The sequence below is a fragment of the Salmo salar genome, chromosome ssa21, assembly GCF_905237065.1.
Source record: "Salmo salar chromosome ssa21, Ssal_v3.1, whole genome shotgun sequence".
Taxonomy (NCBI): Eukaryota; Metazoa; Chordata; class Actinopteri; order Salmoniformes; family Salmonidae; genus Salmo; species Salmo salar.
This window is the reverse complement of record NC_059462.1, coordinates 52,159,277-52,184,885: the sequence shown is the minus strand read 5'-3', so window position 1 is coordinate 52,184,885 and position 25,609 is coordinate 52,159,277. Positions and strand designations below refer to the sequence as shown.

Genomic DNA, 25,609 nt, shown 5'->3' with positions numbered 1-25,609 from the left:
GCAGAGTGGATCATACCACCAGGCTAGAACACTGGGGCAGCAGAGTCAATACAGGCAGAATGGATCATACCACCAGGCTAGAACAGTGGGGCAGCAGAGTCAATACAGACAGAATGGATCATACCACCAGGCTAGAACACTGGGGCAGCAGAGTCAATACAGGCAGAGTGGATCATACCACCAGGCTAGAACACTGGGGTAGCAGAGTCAATACAGGCAGAGTGGATCATACCACCAGGCTAGAACACTGGGGCAGCAGAGTCAATACAGGCAGAGTGGATTGTACCACCAGGCTAGAACACTGGGGCAGAAGAGTCAATACAGGCAGAATGGATCATACCACCAGGCTAGAACACTGGGGCAGCAGAGTCAATACAGGCAGAATGGATCATACCACCAGGCTAGAACAGTGGGGCAGCAGAGTCAATACAGGCAGAGTGGATCATACCACCAGGCTAGAACACTGAGGCAGCAGAGTCAATACAGGCAGAGTGGATCGTACCACCAGGCTAGAACACTGGGGTAGCAGAGTCAATACAGGCAGAGTGGATCATACCACCAGGCTAGAACACTGGGGCAGCAGAGTCAATACAGGCAGAGTGGATTGTACCACCAGGCTAGAACACTGGGGCAGAAGAGTCAATACAGGCAGAATGGATCATACCACCAGGCTAGAACACTGGGGCAGCAGAGTCAATACAGGCAGAATGGATCATACCACCAGGCTAGAACAGTGGGGCAGCAGAGTCAATACAGGCAGAGTGGATCATACCACCAGGCTAGAACACTGAGGCAGCAGAGTCAATACAGGCAGAGTGGATTGTACCACCAGGCTTTGGGGAAAAAAACATATGTACAGCCTGGTGTTTATATTCAGTATATCAGTGTTTGTTAAATGTTTGTTAAAGTCAAACATTCAAAATACACTGCTCAAAAAAATAAAGGGAACACTTAAACAACACAATGTAACTCCAAGTCAATCACACTTCTGTGAAATCAAAATGTCCACTTAGGAAGCAACACTGATTGACAATAAATTTCACATGCTGTTGTGCAAATGGAATAGACAACAGGTGGAAATTATAGGCAATTAGCAAGGCACCCCCAATAAAGGAGTGGTTCTGCAGGTGGGGACCACAGACCACTTCTCAGTTCCTATGCTTCCTGGCTGATGTTTTGGTCACTTTTGAATGCTGGCGGTGCTTTCACTCTAGTGGTAGCATGAGACAGAGTCTACAACCCACACAAGTGGCTCAGGTAGTGCAGCTCATCCAGGATGGCACATCAATGTGAGCTGTGGCAGGAAGGTTTGCTGTGTCTGTCAGCGTAGTGTCCAGAGCATGGAGGCGCTACCAGGAGACAGGCCAGTACATCAGGAGACGTGGAGGAGGCTGTAGGAGGGCAACAACCCAGCAGCAGGACCGCTACCTCCGCCTTTGTGCAAGGAGGAGCAGGAGGAGCACTGCCAGAGCCCTGCAAAATGACCTCCAGCAGGCCACAAATGTGCATGTGTCTGCTCAAACAGTCAGAAACAGACTCCATGAGGGTGGTATGAGGGCCCGACGTCCACAGGTGGGGGTTGTGCTTACAGCCCAATACCGTGCAGGACGTTTGGCATTTGCCAGAGAACACCAAGATTGGCAAATTCGCCACTGGCGCCCTGTGCTATTCACAGATGAAAGCAGGTTCACACTGAGCATTTGACAGACGTGACAGAGTCTGGAGACGCCGTGGAGAACGTTCTGCTGCCTGCAACATCCTCCAGCATGACCGGTTTGGCGGTGGGTCAGTCATGGTGTGGGGTGGCATTTCTTTGGGGGGCCACACAGCCCTCCATGTGCTCGCCAGAGGTAGCCTGACTGCCATTAGGTACCGAGATGAGATCCTCAGACCCCTTGTGAGACCATATGCTGGTGCGGTTGGCCCTGGGTTCCTCCTAATGCAAGACAATGCTAGACCTCATGTGGCTGGAGTGTGTCAGCAGTTCCTGCAAGAGGAAGGCATTGATGCTATGGACTGGCCCACTCGTTCCCCAGACCTGAATCCAATTGAGCACATCTGGGACATCATGTCTCGCTCCATCCACCAATGCCACGTTGCACCACAGACTGTCCAGGAGTTGGCGGATGCTTTAGTCCAGGTCTGGGAGGAGATCCCTCAGGAGACCATCCGCCACCTCATCAGGAGCATGCCCAGGCGTTGTAGGGAGGTCATACAGGCACGTGGAGGCCACACACACTACTGAGCCTCATTTTCACTTGTTTTAAGGACATTACATCAAAGTTGGATCAGCCTGTAGTGTGGTTTTCCACTTTAATTTTGAGTGTGACTCCAAATCCAGACCTCCATGGGTTGATAAATTGGATTTCCATTGATTATTTTTGTGTGATTTTGTTGTCAGCACATTCAACTATGTAAAGAAAAAAGTATTTAATAAGATTATTTCTTTCATTCAGATCTAGGATGTGTTGTTTAAGTGTTCCCTTTATTTTTTTGAGCAGTATATTTTATAATAGAGTTAGACAGATATATATATTTTACAATATAAACATGAACACAATAATTTGTTGTCTGTTTTCTGTGAATACAAACAACACATTGTAGAATATAAACAAAATATTTACATATTTACTGCACCATAAATAACCCTAAAATATTAACTTATTGCAACTCATTCGTTCATTTAAACTGCGTAGTATGCCTCAATTTGATAATTATCCAAAATTGCAGTTTTCAACAAAAACATTCAGCTTCTGTACTTGATATGAAATGTAAAATATAAAAACAAGATATATATTTTTTGATCTGGTTTGATATTTTCCGTAACTAAGATTCTTTATCTTTTTGGTGGTGGTGGAGGAGAACAGAGTGTTTGGGTATAGGAGGGAGGTAGAAGTTGTAAATTGATTTTTTTGATTGATAGCTCCACACACAGCCATTGTTTTCCTGGTGCTTGTGGGGTCTCTTCACTCCCATACAGCAGATGTTTATGGTATTTGCTGAGCACTCTGATCTGAGGGCCTTTTATCCATTGCTTCTCACTGAGCTACACAGTCTGTACATTCAGCCAGCATGACCATCTAAACAGGCTTCATGAAGTCACCCAGCATGACCATCAAAACAAGCTTCATGAAGTCACCCAGCATGACCATCTAAACAAGCTTCATGAGGTCACCCAGCATGACCATCTAAACAAGCTTCATGAAGTCACCCAGCATGACCATCTGAACAAGCTTCATGAGGTCACCCAGCATGACCATCTAAACAAGCTTCATGAGGTCACCCAGCATGACCATCTAAACAGGCGTCACGAAGTCACCCAGCATGACCATCTGAACAAGCTTCATGATGTCACCAAGCATGACCATCTAAACAAGCTTCATGAGGTCACCCAGCATGACCATCTAAACAAGCTTCATGAGGTCACCCAGCATGACCATCTAAACAAGCTTCATGATGTCACCAAGCATGACCATCTAAACAAGCTTCATGAGGTCACCCAGCATGACCATCTAAACAAGCTTCATGAGGTCACCCAGCATGACCATCTAAACAAGCTTCATGAGGTCACCCAGCATGACCATCTAAACAAGCTTCATGAGGTCACCCTATGGTAGGACAACCTAAACGGGCTTCATGAGGTCACCCTATGGCAGGACAACCTAAACAGTCTTCATGAGGTCACCCTATGGTAGGACAACCTAAACGGGCTTCATGAGGTCACCCTATGGTAGGACAACCTAAACAGTCTTCATGAGGTCACCCTATGGCAGGACAATCTAAACAGGCTTCATGAGGTCACCCTATGGTAGGACAACCTAAACAGGCTTCATGAGGTCACCCTATGGTAGGACAACCTAAACAGGCTTCATGAGGTCACCCTATGGTAGGACAACCTAAACAGGCTTCATGAGGTCACCCTATGGCAGGACAACCTAAACAGGCTTCATTAAGTTTTTAATAAATTTTTCCCCAAAGATTTCTGTCTACAAATAGGTTATATAAACAAATGATAACTCAGTGTTATTCTCTCTCTCGCACTCTCTCATGCTCTCTCCCTCTCTCTCTCTCTCTCTCTCTCTCTCTCGCTCTTAATTCAAAGGGCTTTATTGGCATGGGAAACATATTTTTACATTGCCAAAGCAAGTGAAATAGCTAATTAACAAAAATTAAATAAACATTCAGAAACAAACAGTAAATATTACACTCACAAAAGGTTGAAAGGAATAGAGACATTTCAAATACATTGTTGTAACAATGTGTTGAAGTACAGAAGGGAATATAAATAACATAAATATTGGTTGTATTTACAATGGTGTTTGTTCTTCACTGGTTGCCCTTTTCCTGTGGCAACAGGTCACACATCTTGCTGGTGTGATTGCACACTGTGGAATTTCACCCAGTAGATATAGGAGTTAATCAAAATTGTATTTGTTTTCAAATTCTTGTGGGTCTGTGTAATCTGAGGGAAATATGTGTCTCTAATATGGTCATACATTTGGCAGGAGGTTAGGAAGTGCAGCTCAGCTTCCACCTCATTTTCTGCGAAGTGGGCACAAAATGATCAGACCTGGCTCTCAGAGAAGACAGGCTTCGGTGGCCTTTCTCAATAGCAAGGCTATGCTCACTGAGTCTGTACATAGTCAAAGCATTTCTTAATATTCTACCACTGTGTACTTGCTGTTTAGGGCCAAATAGCATTCTAGTTTGCTCATTTTTTGGGGGGGTTAATTCTTTCCAATGTGTCAAGTAATTGTCTGTTTTTTTTCTCATAATTTGCTTGGGTCTGGCATAAAACCCTGCATTCCACTGCTGGCTTGCCTCTGAAGTTAAGCAGGGTTGATCCCTGAATGGGAGGCCAGATGCTGTTGGAAGTGATGCTGGAGGGCCAGTAGGAGGCACTCTTTCCTCTGGTCTAAAGAAAAGGTAATCAGTGACTGGGGACATTGCCCTGTGTAGGGTGCTGTCTTTCAGATGGGATGTTAAACAGGTGTCCTGACTCTCTGTGGTCACTAAAGATCCCATGGCACTTATTGAAAGAGTAGGGGTGTTAACCCTGGTGTCCTGGCTAAATTCCCAATATGACCACCTAATCATCCCCAGCTTCCAATTGGCTCATTCATTCTTGTAACTATTCCCAAGGTTGTTGCTGTAAATGAGAATGTGTTCTCAGTCAACTGACCTGGTTTAAGCGGTTCTTAATAAGAATTGTGTTGCTGTCCTGGGGCTCTGTTTGTTTGTGAGCCCCAGGACCAGCTTGCTTAGGAGACTCTTCTCCAGGTTCATTTCTCTGTAGGTGATGGCCTTGTTTTGGGAATCGCTTCATTTTAGGTGGATGTAGAATTTAATGGCTCTTAACTGGATTTTGATAATTAGCGGGTATCGGCCTGATTCTGCTCTGCATGCATTATTTGGTGTTTTACGTTTTACACGGAGGATGTTTTTGCAGAATTCTGCATGCAGTCTCAATTTGGTGTTTGTCCCATTTTGTGAAATCTTGGATGTTGAGCGTTCCCCATACCTCACAACCATGAAGGGCAATGGGTTCTATAACTGATTCAAGTATGTTGGCATAGAAGGCCCTTCTGGCTAGATCGTTCACAGCTTTGTGGAAGTTACCTGTGGCACAGATGTTTAGGCCGAGGTATGTATTGTTTTTTGTGTGCTCTAGGGCAGCAGTGTCTAGATGGAATTTGTATTTGTGGTCCTGGCAACACCATGATTCTCTCTCTCTCTCTCTGTCTCTCTGTCTCTGTCTCTCTCTGTCTCTGTGTCTCTCTCTGTCTCTCTCTGTCTCTCTTTGTGTGTCTGTCTCTCTCTCTGTCTCTCTCTCTGTGTCTCTCTCTGTGTCTCTGTCTGTCTGTCTGTCTGTCTGTCTGTCTGTCTGTCTGTCTGTCTGTCTGTCTGTCTGTCTGTCTGTCTGTCTGTCTGTCTGTCTGTCTGTCTGTCTGTCTGTCTGTCTGTCTGTCTGTCTGTCTGTCTGTCTGTCTGTCTGTCTGTCTGTCTCTTTTTGTCTGTCTCTCTCTGTCTCTGTCTGTCTGTCTCTGTCTCTCTCTCTCAATTCAATTCAATTCAAGGGGCTTTATTGGCATGGGAAACATACAGTTGAAGTCGGAAGTTTACATACACATAGGTTGGAGTCATTAACCTGTTAGGGCTAGGGGGCAGTATTGACACAGCCGGATAAAAAATGTACCCGATTTAATCTGGTTACTACTCCTGCCCTGTAACTAGAATATGCATATAATTATTGGCTTTGGATAGAAAACACCCTAAAGTTTCTAAAACTGTTTGAATGGTGTCTGTGAGTATAACAGAACTCCTATGGCAGGCCAAAACCTAAGAAGATTCCATGCAGGAAGTGGCCTGTCTGACAAATTGTGTTTCATCTTGGCTCTTTTTATTGAAGACTCAGGATCTGTGCAATAACGTGACACTTCCTACGTCTTCCAAGCGTCCCACCTAGCCCATAGAGGTTAAAACTCAGTTTTCAACCACTCCACAAATTTCTTGTCAACAAACTATAGTTTTGGCAAGTCGGTTAGGACATCTACTTTGTGCATGACTCAAGTAATTTTTCCAACAATTGTTTACAGACAGATTATTTCACTTACAATACACTGTATCACAATTCCAGTGGGTCAGAAGTTTACATACACTAAGTTGACTGTGACATTAAACAGCTTGGAAAATTCCAGAAAATGATCTCATGCCTTTAGAAGCTTCTGATTGGCTAAGTGTCATCATTTGAGTCAATTGGAGGTGTACCTGTGGATGTATTTCAAGGCCTACCTTCAAACTCAGTGCCTCTTTGCTTGACATCATGGGAAAATCAAAAGAAATCAGCCAAGACCTCAGAAAAAAATTGTAAACCTTCACATGTCTGGTTTATCCTTGGGTAAAGTATCTATATCCACAGTAAAACGAGTACTATATCGACATAACCTGAAAGGCCTCTCAGCAAGGAAGAAGCCACTGCTCCAAAACCGTCATAAAAAAGCCAGACTATGGTTTGCAACTGCACATGGTGACAAAGATTGTACTTTTTGGAGAAATGTCCTCTGGTCTGATGAAACAAAAATAGAACTGTTTGGCCATAATGACCATCGTTATGTTTGGAGGAAAAAGGGGGAGGCTTGCAAGCTGAAGAACACCATCCCAACTGTGAAGCACGAGGGTGGCAGCATCATGTTGTGGGGGTGCTTTGCTGCAGGAGGTACTGGTGCACTTCTCAAAATTGATGGTTCTTGAGGAAGGAAAACTTTGTGGATATGTTGAAGCAACATCTCAAGACATTAGTCAGAAAGTTAAAGCTTGGTCGCAAATGGGTCTTCCAAATGGACAATGACCCCAAGCATACTTCCAAAGTTGTGGCAAAATGGCTTAAGGACAACAAAGACAAGGTATTGGAGTGGCCATCACAAAGTCAGGACCTCAATCCTATTGAAAATTTGTGGGCAGAACTGAAAAAGTGTGTGCGAGGAAGGAGGCCTACAAACCTGACTCAGTTACCCCAGCTCTGTCAGGAGGAATGGGCCAAAATTCACCCAACTTATTGTGGGAAGCTTGTGGATGGCTACCCTAAACGTTTGACCCAAGTCAAACAATTTAAAGGCAATGCTACCAAAGACAAATTGAGTGTATGTAAACTTCTGACCCACTGGGAATGTGATGAAAGAAATAAAAGCTGAAATAAATCATTCTCTCTACTATTATTCTGACATTTCACATTTTTAAAATAAAGTGGTGATCTTAACTGACCTAAAACAGGGAATTTTTACTAGGATTAAATATCAGGAATTGTGAAAAACCGAGTTTAAATGTATTTGGCTAAGGTGTATGTAAACTTCCGACTTCAACTGTATGTTAACATTGCCAAAGCAAGTGAAGTAGATAATATACTAAATGAAATAAACATTGAATATGAACAGTAAACATTACACTCACAGAAGTTCCAAAAGAATAAAAACAATACAAATGTCATATTATGTATATATACATTGTTGTAACAATGTACAAATGGTTAAAGTACAAAAGGGAAAATAAATAAGTATAAATATGGGTTGTATTTGCAATGGTGTTTGATCTTCACTGGTTGACCTTTTCTTGTCTCTCTCTCTCTCTCTCTCTCTCTCTCTCTCTCTCTCTCTCTGTCTGTCTCGGTCTCTCTTGCTCTCTGTCTCTCTGTCTGTGCGTCCCAGGTCCACTGATGCAGCACTAACGGTGAAAAACTAACCCGTCTAGGGCAGCACAATGGCGGGTTCTCCTTCTGTGTGCAGGAGCATTCCCTGCCCAACGGACTCCCCACGTAGCTGCCGCTGTTTGACAAGCCCGCCTGCCAAACAACTTAATTAACCAGAAAGAAGGGAAGAAAGAGAAGCCCAAACAGAGGACAGAGAGAAAGAAAAGAGGACAGGGAAACAGAAGAACGAAAAGAACCGCTTCCTGTCAGTCGCTCGCTGTTGACGCCTAGGCAGTGTTTAGCGAAGGGAGCAACACCCCAGAGAGTGAAAGAAGGCCTGTGTGATGTGTTAACTGGAATTCCTGGCCCTGGGGAGCTGGGGTTCAGCTAGGAGTTCAGCTAGGGCATAGAGGGGTTCAGCTAGGGCATAGAGGGGTTCAGGGGGTCATTACAACTGTGATGCAGGCAGGGGGAAACACAGGGCCAGGCAGGGCCAGGGAGATGGGAAAAGACCTGGGGGTCTGGGCTCACTGCTTGGGATCGCCCAGGATACAAACCCTGGAGGCTGGGTCATTTACACTAACACAAACCCACAACAAACACACACACATTTACGCAAACGCGCAGACATACACACAAAGACACACACACTGACACGCACACACAGACTTACACTTAAACACTGATGCACAATGACACAAACACTCAGGGGGCCCTGGAGCCAGGAGTTTGTGATTGACTTCCTCTTAACACATTACCTATATTTAGAGATCAATAGAGAGGACTGGTTCACAGGACCTATAGTTAGAGATCAGTAGAGAGAACTGGTTCACAGGACTGATATTTACAGATCAGTAGAGAGAACCGATATTTAGAGATCAGTAGAGAGCACCTATATTTAGAGATCAGTAGAGAGGACCTACTGTATATTTAAATATTAATTCAGAGGACCTACAGTTGAAGTCGGAATGTTGTTATAGGGGGGACAGAACAGGAGGGTTAATGTTGTTAGTGGTGGGACAGTACCGGAGGGTTAATGTTGTTAGTGGGGGGACAGTACCGGAGGGTTAATGTTGTTAGTGGGGGGACAGAACAGGAGGGTTAATGTTGTTAGTGGGGGGACAGTACAGGAGGGTTAATGTTGTTAGTGGGGGGGACAGTACAGGAGGGTTAATGTTGTTATAGGGGGGACAGTACAGAAGGGTTAATGTTGTTGGTGATGTGGGCAGTACAGGAGGGTTAATGTTGTTATTGGGGGGACAGTACAGGAGGGTTAATGTTGTTATAGGGGGGACAGTACAGGAGGGTTAATGTTGTTATAGGGGGGGACAGTACAGGAGGGTTAATGTTGTTATGGGGGGACAGTACAGGAGGGTTAATGTTGTTATAGGGGGGACAGTACAGGAGGGTTAATGTTGTTAGTGGGGTGGGCAGTACAGAAGGGTTAATGTTGTTATAGGGGGGACAGTACAGGAGGGTTAATGTTGTTATAGGGGGGACAGTTACAGGAGGGTTAATGTTGTTATAGGGGGGACAGTACAGGAGGGTTAATGTTGTTGGTGGTGTGGACAGTACAGGAGGGTTAATGTTGTTATAGGGGGGACAGAACAGGAGGGTTAATGTTGTTATAGGGGGGACAGTTACAGGAGGGTTAATGTTGTTGGTGGTGGGACAGTACAGGAGGGTTAATGTTGTTATAGGGGGGACAGAACAGGAGGGTTAATGTTGTTATAGGGGGGACAGAAAAGGAGGGTTAATGTTGTTAGTGGGGGGACAGTACAGGAGGGTTAATGTTGTTATAGGGGGGACAGAACAGGAGGGTTAATGTTGTTAGTGGGGGGACAGTACAGGAGGGTTAATGTTGTTATAGGGGGGACAGAACAGGAGGGTTAATGTTGTTATGGGGGGACAGTACAGGAGGGTTAATGTTGTTAGTGGGGGGACAGTACAGGAGGTTTAATGTTGTTATGGGGGGACAGAACAGGAGGGTTAATGTTGTTATGGGGGGGACAGTTACAGGAGGGTTAATGTTGTTAGTGGGGTGACAGTACAGGAGGGTTAATGTTGTTGGTGGTGTGGGCAGTACAGGAGGGTTAATGTTGTTATAGGGGGGACAGTGCAGGAGGGTTAATGTTGTTATAGGGGGACAGTACAGGAGGGTTAATGTTGTTGGTGGTGTGGACAGTACAGGAGGGTTAATGTTGTTATAGGGGGGACAGTACAGGAGGGTTAATGTTGTTGGTGGTGGGACAGTACAGGAGGGTTAATGTTGTTGGTGGTGGGACAGTACAGGAGGGTTAATGTTGTTAGTGGGGGGACAGTACAGGAGGGTTAATGTTGTTATAGGGGGGACAGAACAGGAGGGTTAATGTTGTTGGTGGTGGGACAGTACAGGAGGGTTAATGTTGTTATAGGGGGGACAGTACAGGAGGGTTAATGTTGTTATAGGGGGACAGTACAGGAGGGTTAATGTTGTTATAGGGGGGACAGTACAGGAGGGTTAATGTGGTTATAGGGGGGACAGTTACAGGAGGGTTAATGTGGTTATAGGGGGGACAGTACAGGAGGGTTAATGTTGTTAGTGGTGTGGGCAGTACAGAAGGGTTAATGTTGTTAGTGGGGGGACAGTACAGGAGGGTTAATGTTGTTATGGGGGGACAGTACAGGAGGGTTAATGTTGTTAGTGGGGGGACAGTACAGGAGGGTTAATGTTGTTATGGGGGGACAGTTACAGGAGGGTTAATGTTGTTAGTGGGGTGACAGTACAGGAGGGTTAATGTTGTTGGTGGGGTGACAGTACAGGAGGGTTAATGTTGTTGGTGGTGTGGGCAGTACAGGAGGGTTAATGTTGTTATAGGGGGGACAGTACAGGAGGGTTAATGTTGTTGGTGGTGTGGGCAGTACAGAAGGGTTAATGTTGTTATAGGGGGGACAGTACAGGAGGGTTAATGTTGTTATAGGGGGGACAGTACAGGAGGGTTAATGTTGTTGGTGGTGTGGGCAGTACAGGAGGGTTAATGTTGTTATAGGGGGGACAGTACAGGAGGGTTAATGTTGTTGGTGGTGTGGGCAGTACAGAAGGGTTAATGTTGTTATAGGGGGGACAGTACAGGAGGGTTAATGTTGTTGGTGGTGTGGGCAGTGCAGGAGGGTTAATGTTGTTATTGCTGGGGGCAGTACAGGAGGTCCTGATCAGCCCTCTCTCTCATGGAGGAGTTGAAATTACATGCCTCAACACCTCCTCCCCTTCGGACTGGTTAACTACACTGTTTAAGTAGAATGGTTAGGTAGACTTGTCTGCTACAGGGAGGGAGGGAGGGAGTTAGATTTTTAGTTTTTTAAACATGACTACTTAACTTTTTAACTCTGACTGTGTCTACATTGTCCTGAGCACCCCTGGTTTCTCTGCCTTGTCCCATTGTGCAGTGCTGATGAAAGAACAGAGAACAGTGACCAGACCTGCATATTTCCAACAATATTACAATACCACCACAATACCACTACAATACTACCATAATACTACTACAATACAACCACAATACCACTACAATTCTACCGCAATACAACCACAATACCACCACAATACTACCATAATACTACTACAATACCACCACAATACTATCGCAATACTACTACAGTACAACCACAATACCACTGCAATACTACTACAATACAACCGCAATACCACCACAATACTACCACAATACTTCTACAATACGACCACAATACTACTACAATACAACCACAATACCACTGCAATACTACTACAATACAAACACAATACCTCCGCAATACATTCACAATACTACCACAATACCACTGCAATATTACTACAATACAACCACAATACCTCCGCAATACAATCACAATACTACCACAATACAACTACAATACAACCACAATACTGCCACCATACTACTGCAATACAACAACAATACAACCACAATACCACTACAATTCTACCACAGTACAACCACAATACTACGGTAATACTACTGCAATACTGCTACAATACTACCACAATAGAACCACAATACTACCGCAATACTACTGCAATACTACTACAATACAATCACAATACTGCTGCAATACAACCACAATACTACAACAATACAACCACAACACAACCGCAATACTACTGCAATACAATCACAATACTACCACAATACTACTGCAATACAACCACAATACTACCACCATACTACTGCAATACAACCACAATACAACGACAATACTACTACAATACTACTGCAATACCACCACTATACAACCACAGTATAGCCTTCCCTGTAGCTCAGTTGGTAGAGCATGGTGTTTGCAACGCATGGTGTTTGCAACGCTAGGGTTGTGGGTTCGATTCCCACGGGGGAATACTGCTGCAATATAACCACAATACAACCACCACACATGAGAGGTATTGACATGTTGAATGCACCGAGCTGTCTGTTTGAACTACTGGCACACAGCTCAGACACCCATGCATACCTCACAAGACATGCCACCAGAGGTCTCTTCACAGTCCCCAAGTCCAGAACAGACTATGAGAGGTGCACAGTACTACATAGAGCCATGACTACATGGAACTCAATAACAATAACATAACATACACATGGATTTAGTACTGTAGATATGTGGTAGTGGTGGAGTAGGGGTCTTAGGCCACACAGTGTTGTGAAATCTTATGAATGTTTTTAAAATGGTATAAACTGCCTTAATTTTGCTGGAATCCAGGAAGAGTAGCTGCTGCTTTGGCAGGAACTAATGGGGATCCATAATAAACCCCAGGAAGAGTAGCTGCTGCCTTGACAGGAACTAATGGAGATCCATAATAAACCCCAGGAAGAGTAGCTGCTGCTTTGGCAGGAACTAATGGGGATCCATAATAAACCCCAGGAAGAGTAGCTGCTGCTTTGGCAGGAACTAATGGGGATCCATAATATGAGAGAGAGAGACATTTACATTACATTTACATTTCACATTTACATTTACATCATTTAGCAGACGCTCTCATCCAGAGCGACTTACAAATTGGTGCATTCACCTTATGATATCCAGTGGAACAACCACTTTACAATAGTATATCTTTATTTTTTTTTATTTTTTTTTGGGGGGGGGGGTTAGAAGGATTACTTTATCCTATCCCAGGTATTCCTTAAAGAGGTGGGGTTTCAGGTGTCTCCGGAAGGTGGTGATTGACTCCGCTGTCCTGGCGTCGTGAGGGAGCTTGTTCCACCATTGGGGTGCCAGAGCAGCGAACAGTTTAGACTGGGCTGAGCGGGAACTGTGTTTCCTCAGAGGTAGGGGGGCCAGCATGCCAGAGGTGGATGAACGCAGTGCCCTTCTTTGGGTGTAGGGACTGATCAGAGCCTGAAGGTACGGAGGTGCCGTCCCTTCCGAGAGAGAGAGAGAGAGACAGAGAGAGAGAGAGAGAGACAGAGTCAGAGACAGACACAGAGAGAGACAGAGAGAGACAGAGAGAGACACAGAGAGACAGAGAGAGAGAGAGAGAGAGAGAGAGAGAGAGAGAGAGAGAGAGAAAGAGACAGAGACAGACACAGAGAGAGACAGAGAGAGACAGAGAGACAGAGAGAGACAGAGAGACAGAGAGAGACAGACACAGAGAGAGACAGAGAGACAGAGAGCTCCAATAAGGACAGAGGGAGGGGATATGTGTCAGAACAGAAGAGATGGAAATAGCAAGGTAACTAATCCTTTGGAGATGTAAGAAGGAGACATTAAGCAGCTATATGTAAATGCAGAGGGGTTTGAAGTTGGGCCATCCCACTTTGATCTCTCCCTCTGAGCCCTCCTCCTTCTCTCCTCCTCCTCTAAAAAATGTTTCCTTGTAAGAAAATCCAACCCTATTAGGCTTAATCTCACTTAATGGTATCTACCTCTCCTTTTGTCCCCTCCCCCCAATGGGTAACATATTCCCTCCTTTCAGCCAGCTATCACCATTCACACATCTTCCCCACTAAGCCCATTGTCCCCAGCTAGCAATTATTTTGAGTATTTTTATTAACATTATGATTGTGATTATTTTCATTATTATTATTCATGTCTTGCCTGTGGTCTCTACTCTCTATCGGAGTGAGATCCCACCCCAACGCCCCATCGCCCCACCTCTTATCCCCAGTTAAGTGGAGCTGCCTGCTTTCTTCCAGAGAGGAGGTGAGTTTTGCATCGTGATCCCCATTCACTGAGACACATTTTCTGGCCGTTTGAACGTATTGTGAAGTGAGTATAATGAGTTCCACCAAACCACCCATCCAAGCCCCTTAACACGGAGGGAAACATCAAGAATTCAATTAAGGGACAGAGAGAAGGAGAGAGAAAGAGTGAAGGGGAGAGAAAGAGTGAAGGAGAGAGAAAGAGAGAAGGGGAGAGGGGAGAAGGTGAGAGGGGAGAGGGGAGAAGGCGAGAGAAAGAGAGAAGGAGAGAGAAAGATCGAAGGAGAGAGAAAGAGAGAAGGAGATGGGGGAGAAGGAGAGAGGGAGAGAAGGAAGAGAGAAGGAGAGGGGGGAGAAGAAGAGAGAAAGAGAGATGGAGAAAGAGAGGAGAGAGGCGAGAAGGAGAGAGAGAGAAGGAGAGAGAAGGAGAGAAAAAGAGAGAGAAAGAGAGAAGGAGAGAGTGAGAGAGAGAGAGAGAGAGAGAGAGAGAGAGGAGAGAAGGAGAGAGAAGGAGAGAGTGAGAGAGAGGAGGAGAGAGGAGAGAGAAGGAGAGACAAAGAGAGAAGGAGAGAAAGAGAGAAGGGGAGAAGGAGAGTGAAAGAGAGAAGGGAAGAGAAAGATAGATGGAGAGAGATTGGAGAAGTAGTCAAAAGGGCAGTAATTACATGGTGCGTTTGATTTTTTGCGTGTAGAGAGATGGGGTGACGCTGCTAAACAGAAGAGAACTGTTTCACTATATGGGGTGATGAGGGCAGGGGGGGTTCTCTATTTGGCCATCCAAATGGACCAGAAGTACTGTATATCTGTCATTATTGTAATCCCTTATGAACCAGAGGTATACCAGTCATTACTGTAATCTCACCATCACACACCGTCACACACCATCACACACCATCACACCATCACACACCATCACACCATCACACACCATCGCACACACACCATCACACACCATCACACACCATCGCACACCCTCACACCATCACACACCATCACACACCATCGCACATCCTCACACCATCACACACATGGCACACCATCACACACCATCACACACCATCGCACACCGTCACACACCATCGCACACCCTCACACCATCACACACCATCACACACCATCGCACACCATCACACCATCACACACCATCACACACCCTCACACCATCACACACCATTATACCATCACACCATCACACACCCTCACACCATTACACCATCACACCATCACACACCATCACACACCATCACACACCATCACACACCATCACACACACCATCACACCATCACACACCCTCACACCATCACACACCATCACACCATCACACACCCTCACACCATCACACACCATCACATCATCACACACCGTCACACATCACACACACCATCACACACCATCAATCCATCACACACCATCACACACCATTACACCATCACACCATCACACACCCTCACACCATCACACACCATTACACCATCACACCATCACACACCATCACACCATCACACACCATCACACCATCACACACCATCACACACACACACACACACACACACACACACACACACACACACACACCTATCACACACCATCACAACATCACACACCCACACACCATCACACACCATCACACACCCTCACACCATCACACACCATCACACACCATCACACCATCACAAATAACAGATGCTGGGAAGTGAGCTAGAAAAAGAGAGAGCACATAAAATAACTTTGTCAAATGGTAAACAGTAAATTACTATTTATTTTCTGTGTTAGAACTTACACGTATCTTCATCTATTATCATATAAAATAGAATTTGTTCATAAAATCTAAAATACAATGACTTTTACTGACCACAGTCACCAATAAAAAAACTGATCTCGGTTACCCATAAGTAAAAGTATGTTGTGAAAGTTTGTCATTTCCTGTTTTACTTCGGGGGAAATGCCGTTTAACAATTGTGATAACCTTTGTGCAAGGGAAGGTAGTGATGTCTCCTCCCTCTCAAATGGAAGCTCTCGGCCAAACCCCTCCCTTCTGCAAATTGTATTTGTGTTTATCATGCCCAAAAAAGCGCATTTTAGTTTTCATACATTTTTACGATACAGACAATTTTGACTTTGTGGCTGTGGAAACTGTTTTTCATCCGCACAAGGGCTTGAAAATCACTACTACACCCGTTTACGCACCACCTTCGCCTAATCATCATTTGTCCAAATAATCAAAAAAATTAATAAAAACAGGAACTACTGCTGCTTGTATCACATAATTATATATGAGCCTTGACAGATTCATCTGTCCACGAGAGATTAATAAAAACCTAATGGACAAGGTCCATTACAACAAAGTTATCATTGAATTAGTCAGACATGAGAAAGAAAATACTCATTCAAAAAAAATAACATGTCAAATCTTCAGAAAAAGATTAGAAACCATAACCAGAAGTCCATCCGCTCAGAAGAATCAGTCATTGTAGCAGATCAGAAGAACACATGAGAGGTGGTCCCAGCCATGCTTCACTTGGGGAACCTAGGTCCAGGGCTGGGGTGGCTGAACCTGGGCAGCCTGCACACCCCACAGGGACAGAGTGGACCACCAGGAACCCCAGCTGAGCCCCACTGCACCGGGGCCATGGGGCCCTCCAAGTGGCCAGGAGGCAACAGAGGACACTTTGAAGAGGAGGCCGAGGTCAGGAGAGATTCTGGGGAGAGGAGAAGCTGACTGGGGCCGCTGAGGAGGGGCCAACCCCCGGCCAGGAGCAGCCTGGGGACAGACCCCGTGTTCACCCCCACACCGACCCCCACCCCAACACTCACCTCCCCCAGGAGCCGGCGCATCTCCTGCAGAGACGAGCCCAGGAGGAGGATGTAGTTACGGGCCAGGACCAAGGTGGAGATCTTGGAGAGCCTGCGTCCAGGTGGGGCCCCTGGCTGCTGCTGGTGGGAGTGTGGCCCCTGGGAGGAGGACGAGGAGGAAGGAGAGGAGGAGGCGTAAGGCACCATCACCTCCCTCAGAGCGTCCATGGCGACGTTGAGGTCCTGCATCCTCTTCCTCTCCCGGCTGTTGATCTTCCTCCTTAGATCCTGCTGCTCCTCAGGGCTCAGCTCCCGCGGTGGCTTGCCTGGTCTCTGAGGCCCCAGAGGCCCACCCATGGCCCTAAGCCTGCCCCCATGACCAGCACCAAGCCCTAGAGGACACCTGGAGGAGAAGTCCTGGAGGTGGGCCCCCTGGGAGCAGAGAGGGAGAGGCTGCTCCTGATGGGCCCTGGTCATGGGGTTAGGTAGAACATTCATGGTCCTGATCCACACTGAGATGGCTTGTCTGAGATGACAGAAAAACTACACTGAGATTGACTTGTCTGAGATGACAGAAAAACTACACTGAGATTGACTTGTCTGAGATGACAGAAAAACTACACTGAGGTTGACTTGTCTGAGATGACAGAAAAACTACACTGAGATTGACTTGTCTGAGATGACAGAAAAACTACACTGAGGTTGACTTGTCTGAGATGACAGAAAAACTACACTGAGATTGACTTGTCTGAGATGACAGAAAAACTACACTGAGGTTGACTTGTCTGAGATGACAGAAAAACTACACTGAGATTGACTTGTCTGAGATGACAGAAAAACTACACTGAGATGACAGCAACACGTCACACTAGTGAAGAAGAGTCAGTCTTCTGTGAGCGCTCAGTTCTGCAATCAAGCAATTCAGCTTACTCCTCCTCCATGAACCATTTAGTCCCACACTATCCTGACATTCTGGTCCAGTGTTGACATCACTCCTTGGCTGTGGAAGAATCTTCTTGCGTCACTGAATAAAAAGAAAATGACCCAGCCAACAGTACGATCAATCAGTATGTGACCGTTGGTCTCAGTGTTGATGTCAGAAGTCTTCCAGAGTTGTCTACGTGTTGAAAGCTTTTCTCTGTCTCTGTCTCTCCTCTCCTCTGTGAGTGTCTGGAGTGTCAGTGCTCCTTCATCTCACTTCCCCCCGGCTGTCTGAAGAGAATGACAAGGCAGACAGAGCTGAACTGAGCTAAACGCTCCCCTCACATCACATCTCATCCTCCCCTCACTCTGCTGCTGCTCGGACCCCTCCCCTCCACACCCAATCAGACTTCTGCTCTCTGGACTTAAGACCCCATATCAACATATACTGTACCAACCTGATTTACTAGTTCTGCTAGTCATAACGCTAGGCAATTGTTTCCTTGTTGGCTTTTCTGTTTCTGGGAGAGAGGAATGGAGCTAGAGAGAAATAATGAGATAGATAGGGCTAGTGTGTAGAATGATGTAATAGACTGTGTGTGTGTGTGTGTGTGTGTGTGTGTGTGTGTGTGTGTGTGTGTGTGTGTGTGTGTGTGTGTGCCTGTGTGACACATTCTCTGTCTTTACTAGGGACAGAGGAGGACATTGTCACAGCAGAGATGACAATGATGAATGCATTACTAACCATTTTACAGTAAAGATACAGAAAATGCAGTACTGGTGGTGAAAAAACGCAGTACTGTAAAACCACTATAGCTGTAGGTCATACTAGTACTTTATATACATTTTGCACAATCCCCCCCCCGAAAAAGTACTGTATGGTCTCATTCTGCAATGCAGGGGATTTTAATCTGTTTACCTCAAGCGGTTCAATCTCACCTGAAAACTGACTATGTCATGATTGAAGGAACGTGCCACTGTAATCATTTAGACTTGGAATACTTCAGCCTTCAATTAGTCTCAAGTCATATTGACACAATTAGAAAACAGAGGGTAGGCAATAGGCGTGTACATTGTTAGGACTTTAACAGAGTGTCATTGAAAACATCAAGATGTCTACAGATGAATAGGTGTAATGGGTGATAGCTACTGAGCTAATTGCCGTTGTTGTTGTTATTATTGTTGGACTTTTCTCTTTACTCTGAGAGACTATTCTATACGATAACCCAATTGTCTTTAAGAGAGGGCTGGGCAGAGACTGGGTCTCAGGGTGTTTGGGCTGGGCAGGGTGTTTGGCAGGGGGCTGGGCTGGGGAGAGGGCTGGGGGCTGGGAAGATGTCCAGAAAACAAACAACAGGCCAATTGACTTGTAGCACAGGTGAAGGCTGCCTGGCGGACTGCATTAAGTCAGGCTGCAAACCTCAGATGTCCCATTCATAGCAGATCAAAAGGCCAGGGAAAGGGCAATGATGAAGGAAGTAAGTCTCACTATCCCGTTTTTATCTGAATTCTTTCTCCCACCCTCCCTCTCCCCTCCACCCACCCTCCATCTCCCCTCCTCCCTCTTCTCTCCATCCTCCAGCCTCCCTCCCTCTCCCCTCCACCATCCCTCCCTCACCTCCCACTCCCCTTTACCCTTTCCCCTTCTGGATGTGAGATAGGAAGACAGGGGTGAGGACAGAATGGAAATGGGGGTGAGGACAGACAGGAAGACAGGGGGTGGGGACAGACAGGAAGACATGGGGTGAGGACAGACAGGAAGACATGGGGTGAGGACAGACATGAAGACTGGGGGTGAGGACAGAATGGAAATGGGGGTGAGGACAGACAGGAAGACAGGGGGTGGGGACAGACAGGAAGACATGGGGTGAGGACAGACAGGAAGACATGGGGTGAGGACAGACATGAAGACTGGGGGTGAGGACAGAATGGAAATGGGGGTGAGGACAGACAGGAAGACAGGGGGTGGGGACAGACAGGAAGACATGGGGTGAGGACAGACAGGAAGACATGGGGTGAGGACAGACATGAAGACTGGGGGTGAGGACAGACAGGAAGACGGGGGTGAGGACAGACATGCAGACTGGGGGTGAGGACAGACAGGATGACGGGGGTGAGGACAGACATGAAGACGGGGATGAGGACAGACAGGATGATGGGGTGAGGACAGATAGGTAAACAGGGGTGAGGACAGACAGGAAGACGGGGGTGAGGGACAGACAGGAAGACAGGGGGTGAGGACAGATATACAAACAGAAAGCAAGTTGTTTACGATGAAAGCAGAGGGAGAAGCAGGACGAGAGAGAAGCGGGACGAGGGAGAAGCGGGACGAGGGAGAAGCGGGACGAGGGAGAAGCGGGACGAGGGAGAAGCGGGACGAGGGAGAAGCGGGACGAGGGAGAAGCAGGACGAGGGAGAAGCAGGACGAGGGAGAAGCAGGACGAGGGAGAAGCGGGACGAGGGAGATGCAGGAGGAAGGAGAAGCAGGACGAGGGAGAAGCAGGACGAGGGAGAAGCAGGACGAGGGAGAAGCGGGACGAGGGAGAAGCAGGACGAGGGAGATGCAGGACGAGGGAGATGCAGGAGGAAGGAGAAGCAGGACGAGGGAGAAGCAGGACGAGGGAGATGCAGGAGGAAGGAAGACCCTTTTTCTTTTCTCTCTCCTTTATTTCTCTCCTGTCTTTCTGTGAGTGAATGATGTGTGTGGAGGCGCTTCTCCTCCCTGCCAGCGCTCCGGTGGCGCTCCGGTGGCGCTCCTGCTGCTGTGGTCCAGGCTGAATGGAGCTTCGCAGACGGACAGGAAAAGGGAAAGCCATGAAAGGGCCAGGCGGATGGCCTAGCACCTGCAGGAGAACAGAGTGCAGGCAGCCAGGATGGATGGATGGATGGATGTGTGTGTGTGTGTGTGTGTGTGTGTGTATGTGTATGTGTGTGTGTGTGTGTGTGTGTGTGTGTGTGTGTGTGTGTGTGTGTGTGTGTGTGTGTGTGTGTGTGTGTGTGTGTGTGTGTGTGTGTGTGTGTGTGTGTGTGTGATTTCCAACCCCTGTCTCACCCTGTTAAAGCCAGGAGGGGATGGATTAGGCAGAAGAGTAATGAAATCAATGGAATCATGATGTTCTTATTAAACCACAGTTGTGTTTGAGACCCAGTCTGTTTGTGAAGAGAGAGAGAGAGATAAAGGGACACCTGCACACACACACACACACACACACTAACACACACACACACACACACACACACACACACACACACACTAACACACACACACACACACACACACACACTAACACACACACACTAACACACACACACACACACACACACACACACACACACACACACACACACACACACATAACACACACACACACACACACACACACACACACACACACACTAACACACACACACACACACACACACACACACACACACACACACACACACACACATACAAGAGAAACAGTGAAGAAAGGAATGGAAGAAAGAACCTGGTGTCCACCAGAAAAGTAAACCTTCCCTCTCTTTCTCTCCCAGTTAAAACGTGTCTCCCCCCAAGTCTCCCCCAGCCTCCCCCAGTCTTCCCCAGCCTCCCCCTGTCTCCCCCAGTCTCCAGGGGCCTTTTGATGAGTCTGGACCAGGGCAGGAACACCGGTGGCTCCAGGCAAGGGGGAAGACTATCGTCTTTATGGGGGGCTTGAGTACCTCCTGTCTGGGCCAAGCCGTCCAACGGAGGCTGGTTCCATGGTCCTGCACCTGGGAGCTAAATGGCCCTTCTGTATCAAACCCATTTCCTGGTTCAACGAGAGCGAGAGGAAGATGCCTTGGCCAAATGATCCTGGGTCAAGCCAGCCGTTCAGGATGAAGAAGAAGTCACCCAGAGATGACTGTAAAAAAAAATTAAAAAAAAAACGGAGGGGGGAAGGGGGTTTGTCATGGGTGAATTGTAAAGAGTGGGTCATGGGTATGCTCTGCTTCCTTTGAAGCAAGTCAGCACATTCAAACATTGCTTTGAGAGACACAGATACCAAATTGAAAGAAAGTAGACAGACTGAAGAAAAAAAAAAAAAAACGCTACCATTTTATTTTTCTTGCATTTACATACTGCAAACCAGACAAAATGAATCCCATTTGGGTATTAATAAGGTATACATGGGTATCATTGTACAGCCGCCATATAGATTGGGGCGGCAGGGTAGCCTATTGGTTAGAGTGTTGGACTAGTAATCGAAAGGTTGCAAGATCGAAACTTCCGAGCTGACAAGGTAAAAAATCTGTCGTTCTGCCCCTGAACAAGGCAGTTAACCCACTGTTCCTTGGCTGTCATTGTAAATAAGAATTTGTTCTTAACTGATGTGGCTAGTTAAATAAAGGGAAAATTGAACAACAAACTTCAACATGATGTTGAGTGCTCCTTTCTCTCCCACTCGACAGGATTAGCGTTAGCTACAATCATCTCAGATACTCTTGGAGTCCCTGTCGATTGGTATTGTTAGATAGCAGAATATGGGCCCATTTGTTACATTGGATACATTGGACCTCACCTTGTCATAAATACCAAATCAACCTCATATCTGCAGGCAACAGGAAGTGGAGTGTGTTGTCAGATGATTCACTGGAGGCAGTGAATCATCTGGTACCTACGATTGAGGAAGTCGACTAAACCATTCCAACGTTTCTGCAACTACCTTCCCCCTAACAAGCAACATTTAAAATATGTTCTACCCTCTTGTGGCTTGGAGTCAGGGATTCTTCTCACGGAGTAATAGGCCTTTAGCTGTCAGTCTGTGCACAGTTTCTCTGCCAGAGAAGTATGTCCAGAAAAACTGCATATTAACTCAGAAGTAAGTATGATTATAGGATCGAAAACCTGTGCTGTAAAACCCCTGGTCCATCTGTAACAAGCTACATGAGGTCAAAACCTGTGCTGTAAACCCTGGTCCATCTGTAACCAGATACATGAGGTCAAAACCTGTGCTGTAAACCACTGGTCCATCTGTAACCAGATACATGAGGTCAAAACCAAAATTAAATATTTTCATATTCATCAACAGATCCTGCTAAGTACATAATGTCTCACATATGATGGTGGGCATAACATTGAGACACTGGACCTTGAGCAAACACCTTGAGGCAATACGCCCTACAACCCAACCCAAAACAAAACCCCCTAAAGGCCTGAACTGTATTCTGACTGTTTAAAATGTGCATGGGAAATCTAATGAGAAATTAACAGATGCCAATGACTTTACTTTTGCATGTCTCCCTGAAGGCAAACAGGTGCAGAGACAACAATTACAAGTCTAACAAGCCAGTCCTTTCAGAGGAAATGGTTGAAACGCGTCAAAGCGGAGGGTTTGGGGGAACTCTGTTGTTTGTCCCTCTGACTCCTGGTCCACGGGGCCCAGCCAACGATATGAGAAGATTACAAGCTGGTAATAAGGTGGAACCAATCGGCTGAAGGCCTGCCATTGTCTTTCCCAGCATGCTTTGAGAAAGATCGCCTGGGATAGTAAGCATTTGATCCATATCGGAGGGTGGTCGAGCCGGGAGGGCGAGAGGGTCTTTTGTGAAAGAAATCCCAAAATGCCCTCAATAGCTGCACACGCTCAGTTGGTCACGGCTGTTTAGAGATGGGGGACGGTTGCCACACTCATATTTTCTGTTACTAAACTGCTCTCTGGCATGTCTCTCATTTGCCCTGGCAGTGTGACGGACCACTGACTCAACCACTAACTTTAAAATACTGCAGATGACAGAGAATTAAAATGTGGACTTTTTGGCAAAAGAGCTTTGAACAAATCCTTAAGAATGGAAATGCTGTATAAATGTACAACCGAAGGTTCTTTTTCAGACCTTACAAAGTCCTTTTGTCAGACAGAAAATGTGTAGAGGACATTTTTTTAAGTTCACATTTCACCTTGTATTGTGAGACAATCAGCCTAACATAGACCATGTTATTTAATATACGTCATCTGAATCGATTGAATCAATTCAACTCTACCCCCGGACTGGTTTATCGTTGCAGCAGGTGTTTCATTCTGAAACGGCATGTGTGGGGTGTGAGACGAATGAGACGAAGTCTGTCTATGGGGGGAAGGGGGTTCTCCTATCAAGTCCCTCAAAGCCTCCCCCTTTCTCAAGAGGTGACAGTGAATGATTTACTGGTACTAAAACATCTTCCCAAAAAAACCTTATCCAACGTCAAAAAAAACTAAAAACTTCTCACAACACAGCACAAATCAAGACCAGCAGCATACCTATTAAAGTCTTACAGACCAATAGAAAAAGGCCGTGGGAGTGGATTTAATTGTCCTTTTTAACTCGCATTGACAATCCCAAGGCCAGGGGTGTCTTTTTAGAGATTTCCTCTTTCTATGGTGGAGGGTGATGACGGGGTACGCAGGACTTCTATGGGATATGATGGATGACAAACACACACCCCTAAAATGGAAGGAACGGAGTCAGCTCTGAACGGAGTCAAGCTCTGATCGTAGGCAGAAGAGAAAGAAAGAGTGGTTGTCCTAGAAAGAAATCGGAAACGCACAAACACCCACTGCCAAAGTGATGGGGGTGTTCGGGCAATTATAGTATTCACTTGAGCTGGGAATTTAATTGTGTCCCTTGACTTTTAGATATGTGTATTCTGGTCTATATTTCTAGGGGAGTAGTGATGGGGGTTGAATTGGGGTAAAGACTTAGGGCGGTCTATTTGTTAAACAAGTCCTCACTATTCACCCTAGACATGTCTTGAACGCGGTGGCTGGTGTAATCTAAAGACTTGATTTTCTGAAACTTGTTTGCGACATCTACAACAAGTGAAGATAAATGGCAAAACAATGGCGAGAGGAGCAGCTCCAACATCATCAACCTCTCATCCATCTTCTCTGAGCCTCTCCTCTATCCTGACAGACACTCCTCTGTCTGCCTGTCACTCCTCTGTCTGCCTGTCACCTCGCCCAGTTTGTGTGCGCATGCATGTATTAGCCTCTCAATGTGTATTTAAATGCAGGTACAGTTTGCAGAAACTGGGGGCCTGCTACGCTATTCAATAGAAATTCAGCCAAAAGTACTGTAATCCTCTCAAAGAATCTGATGCACATCAAGTGGATGTCTTCTTGTAGTTACCCAGGACTACTCCCCTGGACTACTCCCCAGGACTACTCCCCAGGAATACTCCCCAGGACTACTCCCCAGGAATACTACCCAGGACTACTCCCCAGTCTACCAGGACAACTCCCCAGGACTACTCCCCAGGAATACTCCCCAGGACTACTCCCCAGTCTCCCAGGACTACTCACCAGCTCTACCCAGCCCAGCTCTACCCAGCCCAGCCCAGCCCAGCTCTACCCAGCCCAGCTCTACCCAGCTTAGCCCAACTCGTTGACCTCCCACTGCGCTCTCCCCTTCACCCAGCGGCCCTTTCCAGGGATAATCCCTACTAAGACCTGGGAGTGGAGGCTGAGGCTGTAAGAGCCCCTTTCTTTTATTCCTTCTCTCCTCTCAACCTGCAGCGGGTTTCTCACAGATGCTGTCCCCAAC

General features: G+C 46.3%; 1 protein-coding gene across 1 annotated transcript; it reads right to left on the bottom strand.

Annotated features, from left to right (window-relative positions):
• Positions 1–16,092: 16,092 nt before the first annotated feature.
• Positions 16,093–18,541, bottom strand: olig1 (oligodendrocyte transcription factor 1). Its single transcript, XM_014165636.2, has one exon. It carries the CDS (start codon positions 17,642–17,644, stop codon positions 16,868–16,870), a length of 777 nt encoding a protein of 258 aa, XP_014021111.1. The 5' UTR covers positions 17,645–18,541; the 3' UTR covers positions 16,093–16,867.
• Between the last annotated feature and the right edge of the window lie 7,068 nt (positions 18,542–25,609).